General features: G+C 42.2%; 1 protein-coding gene across 1 annotated transcript in view; it reads left to right on the forward strand.

The window, feature by feature from the left end:
* The window catches only part of RIMS4 (regulating synaptic membrane exocytosis 4), a 763,308-nt gene that overhangs the window by 496,304 nt on the left and 246,915 nt on the right, over positions 1–20,089 (forward strand). Inside the window, exon 2 of the mRNA XM_044090003.1 lies at positions 9,989–10,130. Within this exon, the coding sequence (XP_043945938.1) occupies positions 9,989–10,130 (142 nt within the window). The remainder of the gene's footprint in view (positions 1–9,988; positions 10,131–20,089) is intronic.

The raw sequence follows: 20,089 nt of genomic DNA on the forward strand, positions 1-20,089 counted from the left end.
TGGGACCATTGTTATTCAAATGGACAACATGTCAGTGGTGTGGTACATCAACAAGCAGGGCGGAACCAGGTCCTACCCCCTGTGTCGAGAAGCACTCAGACTTTGGCAGTGGGCGATTTCCTCCCAACGTTTTCTGATTGCGATGCACATCCCCGGGAGATCCAACGTCATAGCGAACAGGCTCAGCAGAGCTATTCTCATGCCTCATGAGTGGTCTCTGAATCAGGAAGTTGCGAATCTTGTTTTCCGCAAATGGGGACAGCCTTGCTGCATTCTCTTTGCCACCCCCTTCAACACCAAATGCAGCAACTACTTCTCCCTTCTTCTGCTTCTGGGTCACATACCCAGAGACGCTCTAGTTCACAATTGTCCCCAGGGACTTCTTTATGCCTTTCCTCCTTTCCCCCGATACCCAAACATATACAGAAAGCAATACCGTTGGGTTGCAAAATGATCCTCATTGCTCCCTACTGGCCTTGACAGATATGGTTCCCATTCCTGCACCGTTACCTTTTCGATCAACCCTGAACTCTAGACCCAATTCCAGACCTCCTGGTTCATCAGTCAGGCGGGTTGCATCAATCCATCAAAACTCTCCAGCTCACAGCTTGGTTACTCCACTTCCAACCTTAGCCAGGCTTACCAGCATTTCCCCAGCAGTCCGTGACATTATTGTCTCCTCTCACAAGTCTACATCGAGAAAAACTTATGCTAGTAAATGGAAACATTTTTCTTGTTGGGCAAAAGCTAGGAATGTGGATCCCTTTTCAGCCCCAGTCCACGAAATCCTGGAATTCCTAGCACAACTGTTTCACTCTGGGTCCGCTTCTTCTATGATCAGGGTACAAATGGCCATTTCTAACTTTCATGTTGGTTTTTCGAACTCTAACATTATGTCTCATAAGCTCTGTAAAGCTTTTTTGAGAGGGACAACTCTTCTAAGGCCTCCAGTGAGAGATCCCCCTCCTCCTTGGGACCTTAATTTAGTCCTAACCTCTTTAATTCTGCCCCCTTTTGAACCAGCATCATCCTGCTCTATCAAGTTTCTATCTTGGAAGACACTCTTTCTGGTAGCTATTACTTCAGCCAGACGCATCTCCGAACTTCAGGCACTATGTGTTCGTCCACCATACTTGGTTTTTCATAAGGACAGGGGTTTTTCATAAGGACAGGGTTGCTCTGAGGACTAATCCTTCATTTCTCCCTAAAGTCTGCTCAGAAAATAATTTAAACCAATCTATATATCTTCCTGTGTTTTTCCCTAATCATACCAACAAGGCAGAATACAAACTACACCAATTGGACGTTCATAGACAATTGCGTTTTTACCTGCACAGAACTAAAGAAGTAAGGAAGTCGGACCAACTATTCCTTTCTTATGCCTTGGGCAAACAAGGTCTCCCAGTTTCCAAGGAAACCTTGTCCAGATGGTTGTCACACACTATTTCTTTCATTTATCAGTTAAGGAACAAACAGTTACCTATTAAACTGAAAGGTCATTCTACTAGGGCCTTGGCCACCTCTGTAACCTTTCCAGTCTAGGTTGCCCATGGATTCCATCTGTGCAGCTGCCACGTGGGCAAACCCTCATACCTTTATTTCTCATTACAAGTTGGATATGGTCTCCAGGAGCAGAGCTGACTTTGGTTCCACTGTTCTGAAAAGTCTGTTCCACTGAGCCACCCAGGATTTTGGTGCTAGGGACGCTGTCCCAACCAGCAAGAATGAAGGCGAGATAGACAACTTAACATAAAGACGTTATGTACCTACCATAACATTCCATGTTAGTTGTCTTCATCTCGCCTTCCTTCCTTGCGTCCCACCCTCCGTCCCCCTGTTCTAGTGGATTGAGAGGAGTTTTTGCTGTTTCACTGGCTGGCTGTTCTCTTGTTTCCTCTATTGACTTAGAGAATATGGCAGGTATAATCAACTGATTTTTTAACTGGTTTATTCTGTTGGTATGTCTGGAGTTAGTTATTTCAAATGAGATCTGGGTAGCTATCCCTAGGCATTATGGGATAAGGGGTAGCCTCGAGCCAGTAAACAGCTCTTGAGCTATTGAAGATGGCCGAGTCGGTCCGATCCCAACCAGCAAGAAGGAAAACAAGATGAAGACAACTAACATGGAACATTTTCTTTGCCATTGCAATTGCTATTTTAGCCTCTTTGTTAGCCAACTAATGTTTCTTCATGGCTTGGTCTATCTTTTCTGCTACTTCTTGCACTCCTTTTTTTTTTTTATATATATATATATATCTTCCTGGATGTCTGCAGTCCAATGCCAGATTTCTTTATGTTCCTTAGCTGCACAACAGGCTTGGCTGCATATCTATCATCTTCACACAGAGACTAGTTGCCATAATGGTTAAGGTCTTCACACCTCCCGTATACAAGGTATAAAGTTTGATCCTGAATTCTGCCCAATGCCTCTTTGGAGTTTGCATGTTCTCAGTATGTTTCTTTAGGGCTACTCCCACCTATGAAAAACGGGATGATTGTTTCCATCTCAAAAACTCACCAGCACAGACTCTATGTGGTGCCCTTTAAGGGGAAGAGTTGCACAGACCGACCATTTTGGGCATCTGCTGTGGTGTGCAGTATCCTCATATTAGGAAGACATGGATCACAGACTGCATGTTGTGGCAGAGCTAGATACTCAATGGTGTAAAATATGGCCCTAGGTGATTCACTTGTGTGAACTAATCTTGCCAAATTGGCATGGGTATTTGCTGGTGATAAGTGGGTTGTGGACATGGTCTACTCCAACCTATGCCAGGGATCCCACGCTAAAAAAAAAAAAAAAAAGCTCAGCAGCCCTGGATTAATAAGCTACCGGTTGGCCTGTGTCCAGATGCCTATCTTGGGTTACCTGAGATAGCTCTGTTGAGTGAAAGCTGTTTGTAAAACCAATCAACCTGCCAAACATGAACTAAGAAGTGTTGCAGTTAATGTAGGTTCACTGACAGGACAGAGCTTGGAAGTTGATGAGATGATGGTAAGGAGGATGCTGGGCATCCTATGTATCCAAGATGGAAAGGCAGTGCAACCAACCCACTTGGCTTGGGATCCAGAATCTTCTACTCAGGTGGAGAACAGCCTAGAAATGGTGTGGGAATTGTGTTGAGGAAGAGGGTCCAGAAGGCAATTTGGGGTGTAATCAGAATTAGTAACAGACTCACGGCAGTCAGACTCCAGCCTAATGATAGGGCAGTATTCATAATCTCAGCCTATGCCCCTCAGCAGGGTTGTGATAGTGAGGAAAAGAGTGGATTCAGACGGCAGTTGCAGGACCTACTAAATAAAACAGGACAATATGAATTGGTGTTAATAATGGATGACTTGAATGCACATATTGGGACAGAGATGACAGGATATGACCCTGGAAAGCCCATTGTTTCAGGGGTGTGCTCTTAATTGGAAAATGTTGGCATTCTCTTGGATTCATTGTTAAAGGAACTTTTATGTATGATCCTTATACATGTAAAAAGTACACAGGAGGCATGTGATTCATTTGGAATAGTTGATTGGCAGAATGGTTATTATTAGGTTACTGTTGATGTCGATGCTCTTTATATGAATATCAGGACAGACTGGAGGTTGGTGGCTGTTTGGAATATGATGGGAGAAGGACCACTTACTACATTTGTGGTCAGAGTACTGGAGTTTTGTTTGACCCACAGTTACTTTGTGTTTGAAAAATAATTTTTTTTTACAAAAGAGGGGAGCTGCCATGGGGCTCCTTATCTTATGCCATCATGTATATGGGGGAGTTTGAAAAACAGTTTTTTATAATACCGAGTTTTTCAGGAAGCATGTTGTTTTATATAAACAAATTTATAGATGACTTGCATTTCACCTGTAAGGGCCCTGTGGATGAATTTTCTGTCTGTATCGAGCAATTTCAATATTGTCTACAAGAAAGGCAAACTTCTTTATCTTGCTGATACATTACCCAGATCACCCAGAAACACCACAGAACATCACAAGAATGAGAACCTTGATTTTGAAGTCACAAATGTGAGAAGTTTTTCTTCCACATGTTTTGATGAGCTGAGAGACCACACAGCCACATTTCCAATTTTACAAAAGCTCAAACACTTTATCAATCAAGGATGGCCATCTAAGCAATCTAGTTTGCCTCAAGAAGTGCAACCTTATTTTCCATACAGAGATGAGATTTTGTCTGACAAAGGTATAATTCTGAAAGGTGTGAATGTAATTGTTCCAAAGTCCTTGCAACAAGAGTACATTACTGTCTTGCACTGTGGTCACCCAGGAGTCGATTCTAACAGAAGAAGGGTGAGAGAACTAGTATTTTGGCCTTTTATGTCATAAACCATTAAGAGAGCACTTCTTGTTCAGTGTGTAATAGTACTAAGCCACATCAACAGAAGGAACCAATTCAGCTTAACCAGATTCTGGAACTACCTTAGTCAACAGTAGCCAGTGATATTTTCCACTGGAATACTCAACATTATTTGGTGCTAGTAGACTCTTATTCCAATTGGTTTGAGATTGACTTACTTCCTAACCTAGCCTCCAGTACAGTCATTACTAAGATGAAGCATCATTCTGCTATACATGGTAGTCCACACAAAGTTATTTCTGACAATGGTATGCAGTCTACAAGCCAACAGTTCAAAAGATTTGCTGAAGAATGGGATTTTACTCATGTCACAAGTAGCCCAGAATACACACAGTCAAATGGTTTGGCAGAATGTGCAGTACAAAGTGGAAAACAGTTACTTGCGAAGTCAAAATGAGATAATAGTGATGTTTTCCTAAATCTCTTAAATATCAGAAACGTTCCTCATGATAAACATCTTGGTTCACCTGCTCAGAGACTTCTGTCGAGACAAACCAAAACCAATCAGTAGTCAATTGTTAGTTCCATGTGTCAAGAACAACAGATCATTGAAATCCAATCTGTTGAAGAAATGGTTAACCCAGAAGTCCTACTACGATAAGACCAGCAAACTGCCAAATCCATTATGAGAGGGAGAAGTGGTAAGGATGCAATGTCCAAAGATTATGATCAGATTGGTGTCATGAAGAATACTGGTCCAGAACTGACATCATACACTGTGAAATCACAAGGAGCAGTTTTTAGGTGGAGTCGGAAGCATTTGAGACAGAGACTCTGAGTTATCCGGTGTTCTAATTCCAGAGGAAGTTCCAGAGGACATTCCAATTCATATGATGAATCCAGAAGTTCCTGATATGAGTGGTGCACTGCAGACTGTCCCTGTTCCTAAATTTGGTCAACAGTGTTATGTTATGAGATATGGTCACCTCTCTAAACCCTGTAGCAGATACGAAGCAACTTGGACATGAACATGCACAGAAAACAGGTTGATCCTCGTATAGAATGACTGCACCTAGACCAAATTTCAAAGCATCACAGGAAAGTGTTATTGGCTTGTGAACATCATAGTACCTGAGAGTTGGTGGACTAGCAATTCTCTGTTTCAGGATAGCTCTTTGGTGTTGCTCTAACCAAGACTAGGATATATCTTTACATGTCAGCTCTCTGAGTGGTGCTGATAGTTGCCTCAAGTTTGAAATAAACTTATCTAGGTAGTTAACAGAGCCAAGAAAACATTGCAGGGCTTGAGCATTGTCTGGTGATGACATCTCAAGAATGGCTGTTTGTTTTGAAGGGTCTGGTCGTACGCCTGTACTAGTAAATAAATGACCAACATAAGTAACTTCTTATACCTTGAATTTGCATTTGTTTGGATTGAGCTTAACATTCACTTGATGTGCCCTTTCCAGAAATTTTCTGAGGTTTCTGTCATGCTGTGCTTCATCACAATCTCTTACTAGTATGTGGTCTACTATAATAGCACAAGGATAACCAGAAAACAATTGCTCCATTGCTTGTTGAAAGACTTCACTTGCAGAATTTATCCCAAATGGCAAACTCAAAAATCTGTACCTGTCAAACAGAGTACCGAACATAGTGAGCAATGATGATTGTTTGTCAAGCTGAATTTGCCAAAATTAACTCTTTGTATCTAAGACAGCATAAATAGTGGCATTTGGCATTAAGGCTGTGACTTCTTTGACTGTGCATATTGGATGATGAGGTCTTTTTAGTGCTTTGTTCAAATCTCATGGGTCAATACATATTCTGATGCCATCTGAGCTTTTCTTATGAGCTACCACCATGGAAGATACCCACTCATTTGGAGTTTCAACTGGACAAATCACACTTTGTTGCACCATTTATCTAACTCAGCTTTGACTCTGTCCTGCATGGCTATTGGAACTTTATGTGCTAGCCTGATAACTGGACTGACCTCTGCGTCTAACTTCATGGAGTACACAACTGGAAGCTTCCCTAATAAGTCTTCAAACAGATCAGCATAGGTAGAAAAAATGTACTGGGCAAATTAGATTAGTGGTCTTTTAAGCTAACATGACGGGCTTCCGTAATAAATGAAAGCAGTCCCATTTTCAAATTGTCTCTGAGCCCTAATAATGACTGGATATGCCTCTTGACCACATAAAATAACAAGTCGTAGCTTCTTCCAGCAGAGCAACATGAAAGCACTACTGAGCTTTAGGTTTGCATTTCTTCACCTTCATAAGCAACAAGCTTTGCACACCTTGTCAAATAAATTTGACCTTTACACACTGTCGCCAGTATTTCTGCTGACATAACATTGCACCTGGAACCTGTATCAACTTTGAGCTCTATGGGGTTGCCATTTTTACGACCAGTACAAAATACTTAATTCTTTGCCCTTAACTCTATTCCATTGACTGTTTCATGAAGCACTGACACACCATCAACATAAAGAGTAGCCTGTGACCCTGTGTCATGGCTTTCTAATTGATCAACTTGTTTCTTAAATTATTCCCTTTTAATAAAAGAATGTGGGCCTTTTGATTTCCAAAATCTTTTGAAGTGATTCTGTTTATTACATTTGTGGCACTGCTGATAAAAAGCTAAACATTTTTCCCTTTTTGATTCATGACTTCCACCACAATTACAACAGTTAGCAATGAAACTAGGTTTGGGCCCATGCTTTAAGCTTGCTGACTCACTATTATACTTCACTGAGACTGTGTGAACTCTGAAAGTTGCTAGAAAGCTCTGGGGTTTAACAGTGAGTGCTGCAGGGGCAACAGTTGCTGACATGTGCTTGGGCCTGTTTCTTTTAAACACGTGCTTCATACTGTCAACATGGGCTTTATCACTGTGCCTTCTAGAGCTGTTCTCATTTGTAAACATATTTGTGTGCTTTAGTGTTAGCTAGTATATCTAACAAATCTTAATGGCCTTATTCAAAGTTAAATCACTGTTATGAAGAAAAATCTTTTTATACCACACACAGTTCTGTCCTTTATCAAATAATCCCTTAAATCACCAAATCTGCACATTTTATCCTTATTTCTCAGGTCAGTTATATATGCAGCAAAAGTGTCACCAGACTTTTGATCCCTTGTATAAAATAAGTGTCTTTCCATTGTGACATTTGTCTGAGGGTTACACATTTCTCTAAATTTACATTTTAAGCACTCAGGGTCCTCCCTTGACTCAGCGGATACAACAATATGACGGTTTCCCCCTCTTCTTTATAGATAGCAGGTGCATATACAAATGAGCGTTCCCTGTCTGTGGTTTCTGACCCAGCTAAATTAAGTAGAATAAATGCTTTTGTATGGTCATCTTTATCAGAAAATGTAGCCAGTATGAAACTGTCGTACTCTTGCTCAAACACTCCTGTTCTCAGACATATTACTGTCAAACACAAATGCACTGGGTTTTTGAAATCCATCTGCCATGCCCACAAAGTATACACAAACACACTGAAAATATGGCCCTTATAATTATGTATGAACAAACTGTGCTGCGAGCTTGTAACAACATTCAAATGCACAATAAACTCTTTACAAAACTGTGCTTTGCAAAATATGCTCTGTAATGGCTGCATTGTGCAAAATATGCCCTGTAATGGCTGTACTTTTGTGAAATAGCTTTACTGTAACACTACGCAAACATGCAAACACTTTATGTACTTCTGATAATTCGGATTATCTTTGCTTAATATGAAAAAGACATGCTTTGCAAAAATGCAGTCGTTTTACTTTATTCGTTTTATGAAATTCAGACTTTATTTAAGACATTTTCCATAGTAAGTTTCCATAGTAATTCGAATATCTTTATCAATATTGTACATATTGGTTTATGCAAATATCATTTAGAATGTTCTGTATGCCCCATTTTATATTATATGAAAATTAATAGTGCTGAGCAAGTTTTAATACCTGAAATTTGTTTCTGACCTGCACATTTTAGGGATGATTCACTCTTGTATATTCCACCAGCCCCAGGCAAGTACCTTAAGTCATTTTAGCCAGGCCGCCTTAACTTCATGCCCTTTGGATATGCCATTTCTTATCCCATATCCTTTAGATATCCCACTATTGCCACCGTGTCGCTCGTCCTTCTCTAACACATAAGACAAGTGTGGAGGGGGTTCATTTATATGATTTAATATATAGAAACACATCAGGACAGATAGCAGCATCATAAAGTATGAACAAACTAGTTAACAGACAGACCGTACATACATACATGCTTACATCTCAGTAGCTTACTACAAAATGGCAGTCAGACTTGCACATGCTGAGTATTTATACACTTGCGCAAGCCCTTGGATAGCTACTTAAAGGTACATGCACACGCACTGATCTACAGACAGCAAGCAGTGCAAGGCAAGGAGTAACAGGGATATCTATTTTGTTACCAAATATTCCCCCTTTTCTGAAAGTATGAGGAGAATAATGTTGGATTCTTGGCACTTGGTATTCTCAGATGAGCAGTTTTGTCATTTGCTTGTCTAAAATGTTAAATTTTCCTATGGGAGTTATCTAAATCTTAAAGAGCTTCTTAATTCAAGGCTTACCGGTGGTTTTAAGGTGTTTCAACTGGAGGGCACATTGCCTTGTGGTAATTGTAAGACCTGTAAAAAAGTTAAGAAATTGTCGGGTATGTACATTAATGGTAGGAAGCTCATTTCAAAAGGATGGTTCAACTGCAGTTCTTGTGACATGGTGTACATTTTGGGATGTGGCTCTGATCGTGCTAAGTAGTGCATAGGGCAGACTAAAAGAATGGTAAAGGTAAGAGTTTTGGAACAATAGGGTGACATTCGAAATGGGAACATGAACAGTGCTGTTGCCAAGCATTTTCAGTCTGCTCATGGTGGCTGTGATGAGAGTTTATTTTTTTGTGTGCTGGGTCAGCCTTAAATGGTAAGGAGGGGGAGTTTGCTGTGAAGTTATTGAATCTGGAAGTAAAACTATTCTTAACTTCAGGACACTACATCCCAGAGGCCTGAATTTTGAAGTGAATTTGAATAGTGATTATCTGTGATTACCTATTTGATTATATCTTATATATTTTTAAAAAAGTATTTAAAACAAGTGTTATTTATGTGATGTATTGCTCATTTAGATATTTATTTGGCAGAGAGGTGCAATTTGTATTTTGCATTTTTGCATTATGAATTTTGTGGTGAAGGATTATTAATGCATTAATACATAATAACATATTATGCATGTGTAAACTAAATTACATGTGATTGAGCAAATTAGCATGGGGCACTAGGTATAAATGGAGCTGTTCTTTATCATTAATTCATCCTTTGAAGGCAAAATCCCATGGTTCCGGATGTGATGTGGTATGAATAAATTCCACTTCAGCTATGTGTGTGGCAGTTCTTAATATTGTTTTATTAAAGATTAGTCTACAATCTCTGATTTTTCTATAACGCCCTTTCATTACGAGGAGTAACTCTACCTGAACTGCATGGTGACCACTCTTGTATGTGATTGTGTGACTAGCCCTCTTGGCAAACCATGTGTTGATCAACATTGAGCTATTTGCCAGACAAAAAAAAAAAATACACTGGATTACTCGGCAAGGTATTAAGAATGTAGAGTACTTACTCATTTTACTACTTTTGTTTTCCAGATGGGGAAGGTCGAAAACTCCGTGGTGCAATTCAGCGCAGCACAGAGACAGGACTAGCTGTGGAGATGCCAAGTCGGACTGTCCGCCAAGCAAGCCATGAGTCAATTGAAGATAGCATGACCAGTTATGGGTCAGAAGGAAAGTAAGTGTGATAAGAAATGTTCAGCTACCCTCACTTTTTTCTAAGTTAAAACACTCCATCTAAACTGATATAAAACAGAAATTACTTATAATTGAAAACATGCAGTGATTGTTTATAAATTAATTGGACTATATTTATTAGAAGATTTTAGCTTTACAGTACATCAGGACCATTTTTAAGTTACAAATCACTTGGGTAGATGTTCAAACATATAAACATCATTTACATGAACATGCACTGCTCTGTTTTGTTTTGAATTTTAAAAAAGCCCTCTCTTACCACTGAACTGAGAAAGTATTAGATTGTCCCTGAGATATCTTGGATTGTTTTGTTAGGGCTCTATGTTTTTATTTTACATTTAGTTGTTTTTTAAAGAGTTGCCTGAACAAGACAGATTGACTTCCACGAATTAAGATTTTTAAAGCTTTAACTAGAAAACATAATTGCTTCTTTATTTGTTTTCTGTTTGCTTATCTGCTACTTTTTAAAATAATATGTGAAACAATACCTGAAATGTAAGTACACAGGAGACTAAATAATAAAAATAGCAAAGTCAACAAAGGAGTATTACTTATGATTTACTGGTGTAAAATAATTATAGAGTCTAACAGAATAATGGGCAGTATAAAAATAATGTTTACAACTTTCATATTGAGAATGATATTCTACTGAATGATAGTAAGCAATTTCCAGAAGCAAGTATTCACAGGAGACAAAAGGATTAGAATAGACATACTCACAAGGAACGTTTCGCTCTTAGAGACATTTCTGACTCACAGGGGGATTGTTACTTACATTCCGCAGTCTTTTAAAATTTAAGAAAGGTCAAAGTGCCCTCAGAACTTGGCAAGCTATTTTTACTAAGCCTCCCGGTGACTCACAAGGTACAGAATTAACCCATTACTGATTCTTTTAGAAATAAATATGTATGAAGAACTAATTTTATAGTTCATACCATTTGTAAATGTTTTAGCATGGGGGAGGTGCAACAGTAAACAATAGAGTACTGATCAGTGTTACATTAGAAGTTAGATTAACCATACTTGTTTAGCAGATGCCCAGACAGAATCGCGAACAGCGGTGGGAGTAAAGCAGGATGATACCAGAAATAAGCTTCTGAAATAAGGGTATTGGGGGTATAGACAGAGAAAGAAAGAAAGAAAAGACTTACAAATAGGATGAAATGGGAGTTACATTTACATGGATTACAGGGACTAAAGAGGACCAATTTAAAATTAGAGAGTTTTCATGCTATGGCAGCAGAGTAATCACATTTTATCTAAAGTGTGTAAATATATTAAAGATTCTGTTTCAAAATGTTTAATATTTAAGATATTAGGTATGCAAGCATGATGTTCACAGCTAGGTTTTACAGAGAACCATTCCCAGGGCAGCTTTAATGTAATAGAACATAGCTCACACAATCTCTAGCCAATGTCACATGTAAATGAAAATTAAAGGAAGGTTTGAAGACTTTCTTTAGGGCTGTGGATAATATACAGTTACCCCTTATAAGGCTAAGGTAATTTTGTATAATAGTTATTGAGGCTTCACATGCTATGTAGTGCTAATATATAATTAGATTGCCAGGATGGTAGGGTTTATGTGTATCATTTGCACTGCACCATATTTTACTTTATTACATTGTTAAATATTTTATGTTAAGTTGTCAATCTCGCCTTCATTCTTGCTTGATGGGTTCGGAGCCGATCCCTCGGCTCCGACTCGGCACTTGCTTTAGCTCGAGAACTCCTTTTACCAGCTCGAGGCAGCCCCATATCCCATGATGCAAGGCAGGAAGTACCCAGATCTCGTTTGCCGCTTGGGAGGTCTTCTCTTTACCACCTCGTGGTAAGTAATTCACTTTTGTGACATTTAAGCCCCTTTTTACTTAAAATCTTTTTATATTTGATAGTTTAACTTTAAACTTAATTTTTCTGACAGAAATCCCTGTCTCTTTTAAATTTTTTTTTTTTTTTTTTTTAGTCAGTTAATTTCCCTTTCCCATCCCCCCCCCCTGTTAGGGTGTGTGTGTGTTGGTTTAATTTACTATATCCCCTTTTTGGGATTAATTTAATTTAATTGGACTGGTGTGTGTGTGTTTTTTGGGCACCATGTCTAAAGAGAGGGTTTCAGGTTTTAAGAAGTGTGACTCGTGCTGTCAGAAGATGTCTCTGACAGACGGTCACACTTCTTGCCTGTACTGTTTAGGCCCTCTTCATCTGCAGGACTCCTGTGCTATTTGTCACTCCTTCAGCCAGAGAGTCCTGCAGGAGAGAAGGAATAAGTTGATTCTGAGGGGTCTTCTGAGGGCTCTCCGGCTAAGTCGGCCCCACAAAATCAACAAAATCTGCCAAGACCCAGGCTTCTGGTTCTAAGCCTGTGGCCTCGGCTCCGACAGTCGAGATCGGCTGGAGCCGATTCTGGATCTTCCGATGGCTATCGGTGCCGAATCTGCTGACCACTGTGGGGTCGGTTCCGACACCCATGTGGCACAGGCATCGGTGTCGGCTCCGATCGGCTCCGACACCGTATTTCTGGGACTGTGTGTCGCTCGGCTGGAGCCGATACATCGGCGTTCTGCCGGCTCCGAAATCGGTGCCGACAGGATCAATAATATCGGCTCCGATGACCCATTCCAGGAAGAGGTCGAGGTCTCCTTCCTTCCTCTTCTATCGGAGCGGAGCCATATCTTCAAGGTCATCCAGGTTGTCAGACCATGACCTAGAGAGTGGTCAGTAGATTGCTCAAGTCACAGGTACTGGCCCAAATGCTACACAGTCCGTCTCAGCAGGCGACTGTTGGTCCACACCCCGTTACAGTTCCTCCTTCAACTCTACCCCAGAGTTTGGAGTTGGAGTCTTCGGCAGGGTTACTGCTACGGCTGGAGGACGGATACCCCTTCTGTTCCTTCAGCCCATACTCTTATCTCCTCTTCTTTAGAGGGATTCGTGGTCGGGCTTCCATGGTCTCCTCCGAGGTGAGTGGCATCGGACCCTTGTCCCAACCCGCCCTTGGAGCCTCGGCCTTGGTGAGCTCTGCTCCGACATCTGCCTCGGAGACTTCCCTTCGGTGGCCCCTGGAGTTCCTAGCTCTTGGGCCGGGTCTCTCCGACCTGCCTGGGAGGGGAGCATTCGAGGTGATGAAGAGTGTACTGGCCACTGGTATCAGTCAGCAGTCTCTTCCCGTAGCTCCTCCCTCTACTGTACCTGTTGACATCTCTGCGACTACACTTGCTACAGGACCCAGAGAACCACCGCCTCAGGTTTCCCCATTGGGAATTTCCTCTTCCGAGGATTCTCCTGATGTTTCGGGAGATCCTCCTAGGAAGAGGACTTGTAGGAAGCATGTAGACTCCCTGAGTCTGTCACTTGGATACTGACTTTGATGAGTCAGAGGGATCCCCTCTGAGGATGTCTCCTTCTCAGACATCCTAGAACTTCTGAAACAGAGGGAAACTGGCCCTCCAACAATCCCTCTGAGGATGAGTCAGTATACCTAGAGGCGTTTGGATCTCGGCCCTCCACCTCCTGGGTGTCTCCGCCTTCGACCCCCTTATGCAGGTTATAGCACGAAGGCGTGGACAGCTCCTGACTCTGTAGAGCCAGTCCCTAGGAGGCCTTCTAAATTTATAACTGCCCCTAGTGACAAACAATTCCTTACAAAGGGTGTCCCGCTGATGCCATGGTGGTGGCTGCGGCCAAAAAGGAACTTGCAGATCCTTCCGTGCCCGTCCATCCTCCTAATAAGGACTCTAGGACCATGGATAGGTGGGTGCAAGCGGATGTTTTCCTCAGCGACCTTTGCTATGCTCGCTGAATTATCTTTGTCACTTCACCAGACTCCAGAGAGATATCCTGAAGGAGCTGGGAGAAGTAGTTCAGGATCCTACAGCTGCAGGGGCCCAAGAAAAGATTGCTTCGCAGCTAGGAACCCTCAATTCCATTGCTAACTCCTCCATGCGGCTAATATCTTATGCTGCTGATGGAGTAGAGCCGCAGGCACAGGTGTGGCTCTTAGACGCCAAGCCTGGATGCGGCTATGTGATTTTATGGATCCCTTTAAGGCGTCCTTCACAAATTCTCCCTTTGATGGGTCAGCTTTGTTTGGCCCTCAGGTGAAGGAAACCTTGACCAGGTGTGAGCAGGACGGCAAGACTCTTTCTGCTGTTGGAGTCCGTTTTTCCACCCCTTCTAGGCCTTATCCCAAAGGACAGAAGGGTGGGAAGATGTGGTTCCGTAAATCCCAAGGAGTCACGCCGCATTCACGTGGTCAGTTTACCCCTAGAGGCAGAGGGGGTAACAACAACAGACGCCGCTCTAGAGGCAGAGGGGGTCCGAAGAACCAGGGCAACAGGGAGTCTCTTCCTGATAAGCCTTTTCAGCATCCCTGAGGTGTTGCCCGGCTGTCCCTCCTTGGAGGCAGTCGGGGGAAGATTATCACTGTACCCAGAAGCCTGGCATTCCCTCACTCAAGACAAATGGGTACAGTCGATCATATCCAAGGGTTACATAATTCCTTTCGAGGAAAGTCCCTTCCCCTCAAGTTCCCTTCCAGATGTACCACCCGGTCTAAGGGACATTGCAGAGTTAGAGATCGCAAAACTACTGCAAAAAAGAGCCATTCAGCCAGTCACAATAGACCATTCAGAGCCGGAATCTACTCAAGGTTCTTTTGGTCCCCAAAAGACGGGAGACTGGAGACCAATATTGGATCTCAGCAGACTCAACAAGTCTGTCAGGAAGACAAGATTCGAATGGTCACTCTTCAGTCAATTCTGCCCTTCTTACAGAAGGACAACTGGATGTGCTCAATAGATCTTCAGGATTATCACATCAAAATTCACAGACGCTCCAGGAGATTTCTCCGCGCTGGGGTCCAGTCATTTCCAGTTCAGAGCCCTGCCCTTTGGTCTCACTACAGCCCCAGAGTGTTCACCAAATGCATGGCAGTGGTCACGGCTCACCTGAGACGTCAAGGATTCCAGGTGTTTCCGTATCTCGACGACTGGCTCCTGTCAGCCACCACCAGGCATCAGCTTATACAAGCCAGGGATTACACAATAGACCTTTGTTCTCATTTGGGCATCTCAGTCAACTACAAAGTCATCCTTATCGCCCTGCCAGTCTATTACCTTCATAGGCAAACTTAAACACTGTTCGATGTCAGCTACCCTTACAGAACAAAGAGTTTCAGACATTCAGACTCATGTCAGGATCATTCTGGCCAGCAAAAGGTACAGGCCAAAATGGTTCTAAAGGTATTAGGTCTTATGGCTGCGGCCATCACTCTTCTTCCCTGGCTCGATTCTACATGCCTCCTTCAGTGGATGCTGTTCACACAGTGGTCATACCAGCAACTCCCAATGCGTCACCAGATTCTGGTGACACAAACATGCAAAGAACATCTTGCTTGGTGGATCACATCGTCTCAGGTTCACCAAGGCAGGTGCTTTGTACCTCCGTCCCCGATAGCCACTGTCACCACGGATGCCTCCCTGATCGGGTGGGGGTCATTATCAGGGCAGGATGGTTCATGGGACGTGGCAACCGTTCGAGTACCATCTGCACATAAATGTCCTGGAGATGAGAGCAGTGCTTTTAACGTTGCAAGCCCTCAACGACTTTCTTCCCGTAGGGACAATTGCAGTCCACACAGACAACATGTCTGTAGTTTGGTATATCAACAAACAGGGCGGAACCAAGTCCTACCCCTTGTGTCGAGCGCTCAGACTATGGCAATGGGCGATCTCCTCTCATCGGTTTCTGGTAGCAACGCATATCCCTGGGAAAACCAACATTATAGCGGACAGATTGAGCAGGGCTATTCTCATGCCTCACGAGTGGTCTCTCAAGCAATCCTTAGCGGAAGAGATTTTTCTGGAATGGGGTCGTCCATGTTGCGATCTTTTGCTACTCCCCAAAACAGCAAATGTCCAGACTTCTTCAGCCTCTTCCCTCTATCAGGCCATCCCCCCAGAGACGCTCTGACCCAGGATTGGCCCCAGGGACTTCTTTATGCCTTCCCTCCATTTCCTCTGATCCCTCAGGTGATCCAGAAAGCTACCGTTTGAGAGCCAAATTGATTCTCATTGCCCCTTACTGGCCTCGACAAGTTTGGTTCCCGTTCCTCCATCGTCACCTTTTGGTGCAGCCGTGGCATCTGGACCCAGTGCCAGATCTACTGATTCACCAATCCGGTCAGCTGCACCGGTCAATCCCTTCTCTCAACCTCACAGCATGGTTGCTCCACTTCCTTCCTTAGCCAGGCTTCCTTGATCTCTAACCCAGTTAGAGATATTATAGTAACTTCACTAAAATCCTCTACCAGGAGGATTTACACAAGCAAATGGAACGTTTCTCTTATTGGGCTAAGGCCCAAAATATTGATCCTTTACTGCCCCTGTTCAGGCAGTTCTGGACTTCTTAGCAGAGATTTTCCATGCAGGCTCCTCTTCTTCCACAGTCAGAGTTCAGTTGGCTGCTATTTCTAATTTTCATGTCGGGATAGCAGATCATAATATTATGTCCCATAGACTCTGCAGAGCCTTTTGAAAGGGATTTTCCTACTAAAGCCTCCAATCAGGAATCCTCCTCCTCAGTGGGATTTAAATTTAGTGCTGACATCCTTGATTCTTCCCCTTTGAGCCAGCTGTTTCTTGTTCCCTGAAATATCTTTCTTGGAAAACTTTATTCCTAGTGGCTATTACATCTGCCAGGAGGGTGTCTGAACTTCATGCTCTTCGGTTCGACCCCCTATTTGATTTTTCACAAAGCCAGAGTATCTTTGAGCACTAACCCGTCATTTTTACCTAAGGTCGCTTCAAAAACAATCTGAATCAATCCATTGATCTCCTGTATTTTTTCCTAACTATTCAGATAGAGCTGAACAAAAGCTACATTATCTTGATGTCCACCGTCAGCTTAGATATTATTTGGACAGAACAAAAAATTTAGGAAATCTGATCAACTTTTGTTTCCTATGCGGATAATAAAAAGGCCTTCCTGTTTCTAAAGTGACTTTGTCCAGATGGCTTTCTTCGGTCATCACTGAAATTTATACGATCAGGGGAAAACAGCTGTGCTCAAAACCTAAAGCACATTCAACTAGGAGTTTAGCTACTTCTACAGCCTTTCAAGCTAGACTACCTTTAGACACTATTTGTGCAGCGGCCACTTGGGCCACTCCTCACACTTTTGTTTCCCATTACAAATTGGACTTGGCCTCCAGGGACAGAGCCAGTTTTGGCTCTACAGTCCTCAAGAGTTTGTTCCATTGAGCCACCCAGGATAGAGGTGCTAGGGGCCGGTCCCATCAAGCAAGAATGAAGGCGAGATTGACAACTTAACATTAAGAAGTTATGTACCTACCATCACGTTCCATGTTAGTTGTCTTCTCGCCTTCTTTCTTGACCCTCCCTCCTTCCCCTGGCCTGGACAGACCTTGTATAAGAAACTATAATGCTAAAGACCATTAGACCTGGTCCTTTTTCCATCTGTAAGTTTCTTCTTCCTTTGGGAAGTATTGTTTATGCTTGGTGTTATTGCCCTTTTGTCAACAAACGAGATCTGGGTACTTCCTGCCTTGCATCATGGGATATGGGGCTGCCTCGAGCTGGTAAAAGGAGTTCTCGAGCTAAAGCAAGTGCCGAGGGATCGCCCCCGAACCCATCAAGCAAGAAAGAAGGCGAGAGAAGACAACTAACATGGAACGTTATGGTAGGTACATAACTTCTTAATTTCTTTTATGCACAGACAATTTGAAGCTGGCTGATTCTGCAGTTAACTGAATGTATCCCACACTCGTGTCATTTGTGAGGGTGTGTGTGTGTGTGTGTGTGTGTGTGTGTGTGTGTGTGTGTGTGTGTGTGTGTGTGTGTGTGCACGCTAGTGCCTTGCAGAAAGAATCATTTATGATAGTTTACTGCTAGACTAAAGTAGACTTGTAAACTGTTAGATCCTGTATGTGAACAATCAAGATGGATAGACTTCTCCAACAAAAGGACCCAAAATATGAAACATAGATCACTAGGGCAAAGCTCTTTGCAGATGTCTGGGTCCCAGATGCCAAGCAGGTCTTTTCTTTTGCAGCCCCATATTCTGTATGAAAAATGAATTACTATGGCTCAAGGGGTCTTAAAAGCCTTACAAAACATGCAACCGTGTACTGATGCATCTGTGCCTGGTAAAAGGGAGAAGGATCAGTACCCCAGTAATGTAAAAGCAGAGTCCTTGACAGTGAGGGCAAAGATATGGATTACTCTTCACTGATATATTTCCCTTTGATGTGTTATGCTGACAAAGATCTGTTTCCTTTGTTTTGTCCATGGTGGACATTTCATTTGGAGAGATTCTTGGTAGAATGAAAGCATACATCCACAGGAAGCATCAGAGGCCCTGAAAAGATATTCTGATTTAACGGGCCTGGATGCACTTAAAACTGTGGCTATTCCTATTTATGGGGCATTAGGGAATGCCTTCCCTATAGCCTCCAAGTTGCCAGACACCCAGCTTCCAGCTCATAAGAAACCAGACAGGTTTTATAAGTTGTTAAGTGTCGCATAAATACATTTATAAAAATCCTCTGGCAGATCTATTTGTTGTGTCCATAGATGCAGAGAAGAGGTAGAAATTAGTTTGAGTTCTGGACCACTTTGGGAAGAAAGTTTACATAGCTGCCATGGTGGGCATCAAGGCCATTCATTTGTAGATCCACGTGGCTAGGTACCAAAACTGCTTCTTATCCAAAATAGATAAAATCTTTAGAAGGCGTCATATGCAGCTCTGTAAGCATAATTGATGGCTCTCACCCACTCTTTTTATCAGGTAACAAAGCACTTGATTAAATATGGTTGTGATGCTGTGGATACAACATCCAGGGTTCTGTTATGAGAAGACATGTCTTGCTGAGGTAATAGCCCCTGCCAGAAGTTGTCAAGGTGCAACTTCTCCTTGTACCACTAGACAAGGAACTGCTCTTTGTGAACCCTACTGGCAAAATATTGAGAAAAATGCAGAAATGTGTAAAGTTATGCAGAATGTTAACTAGCATTTTCACTCCCTCATGCTAGAAACTGCTTCTCTAAACCTGTTCATGCTGTCACAGCTAAAGTCAAGCCAACAAAGGGGAAAAAAGGGCCTGTACAAGAAAAACTGGCAGGGAGACCTAAAAGGAAGGCTTAGTGAACCCCATTAACCATCAGCAACCAGGAGGTATCCATGACTACGTGTATTTTCTCCCTTTCCCTATACCCCAAATCCTCACCTTCACCCCAATAACTTTCAGTTCTCATATATTTTGATAAGGTTGAAAGGAATGCTATCTGCTAATGATGAGGAACAAAGGCTCAAAAATGAGAAAGAGGTTTTAAATATTGCTCTTCATTGAATAAATTTTGCATTAGTATACATTTTGCTGAAAATATAAAATCTGAAATTCAAATGTCCTTTGTTATGCATGAACTGCAGTGTGCTGTGTTTAATGATTAGCCTTAAATCTTCAAAATTAATTATTTGAGGTGCTGACTAAAAATGAAGCAAAATCATAGACATGCATTTAAGTCTGGCAGTCAGTGCAGAGGATTAAGACAGTGTGCTGTTAACAAACTGCTTCCTGTAATCACCGGAATGGGGTTTCATTTCTTCCACTTTCATTTAACTACTGTGTTACTCTGAGTAAGTCACTTAAACATACAGTGATCAGAGGCTTCTGTGTCTAGGAGGCTTATCCAGTTATCAAATGTATAAAATAGAATCAGGACTGATTACAGGAATGGTACCTGCTAAATACACACAGCACAAAGGCACAAAATTAGGGATAGATCTTAAATACTGCTCTTTTAATATACTTGCAAAGGCTTTGCAGTAGGATGCATTTTTCTGAAGACTAGGAAACTTGAAACTCAAAAGTCTGTCTTTATTTAGTGAATGCAGTGTGCAGTTCTCAATGTTTTGCTTGCC

Source organism: Protopterus annectens, chromosome 12.part0 (genome assembly GCF_019279795.1).
Source record: "Protopterus annectens isolate FY-2018-M chromosome 12.part0, PAN1.0, whole genome shotgun sequence".
Taxonomy (NCBI): Eukaryota; Metazoa; Chordata; order Ceratodontiformes; family Protopteridae; genus Protopterus; species Protopterus annectens.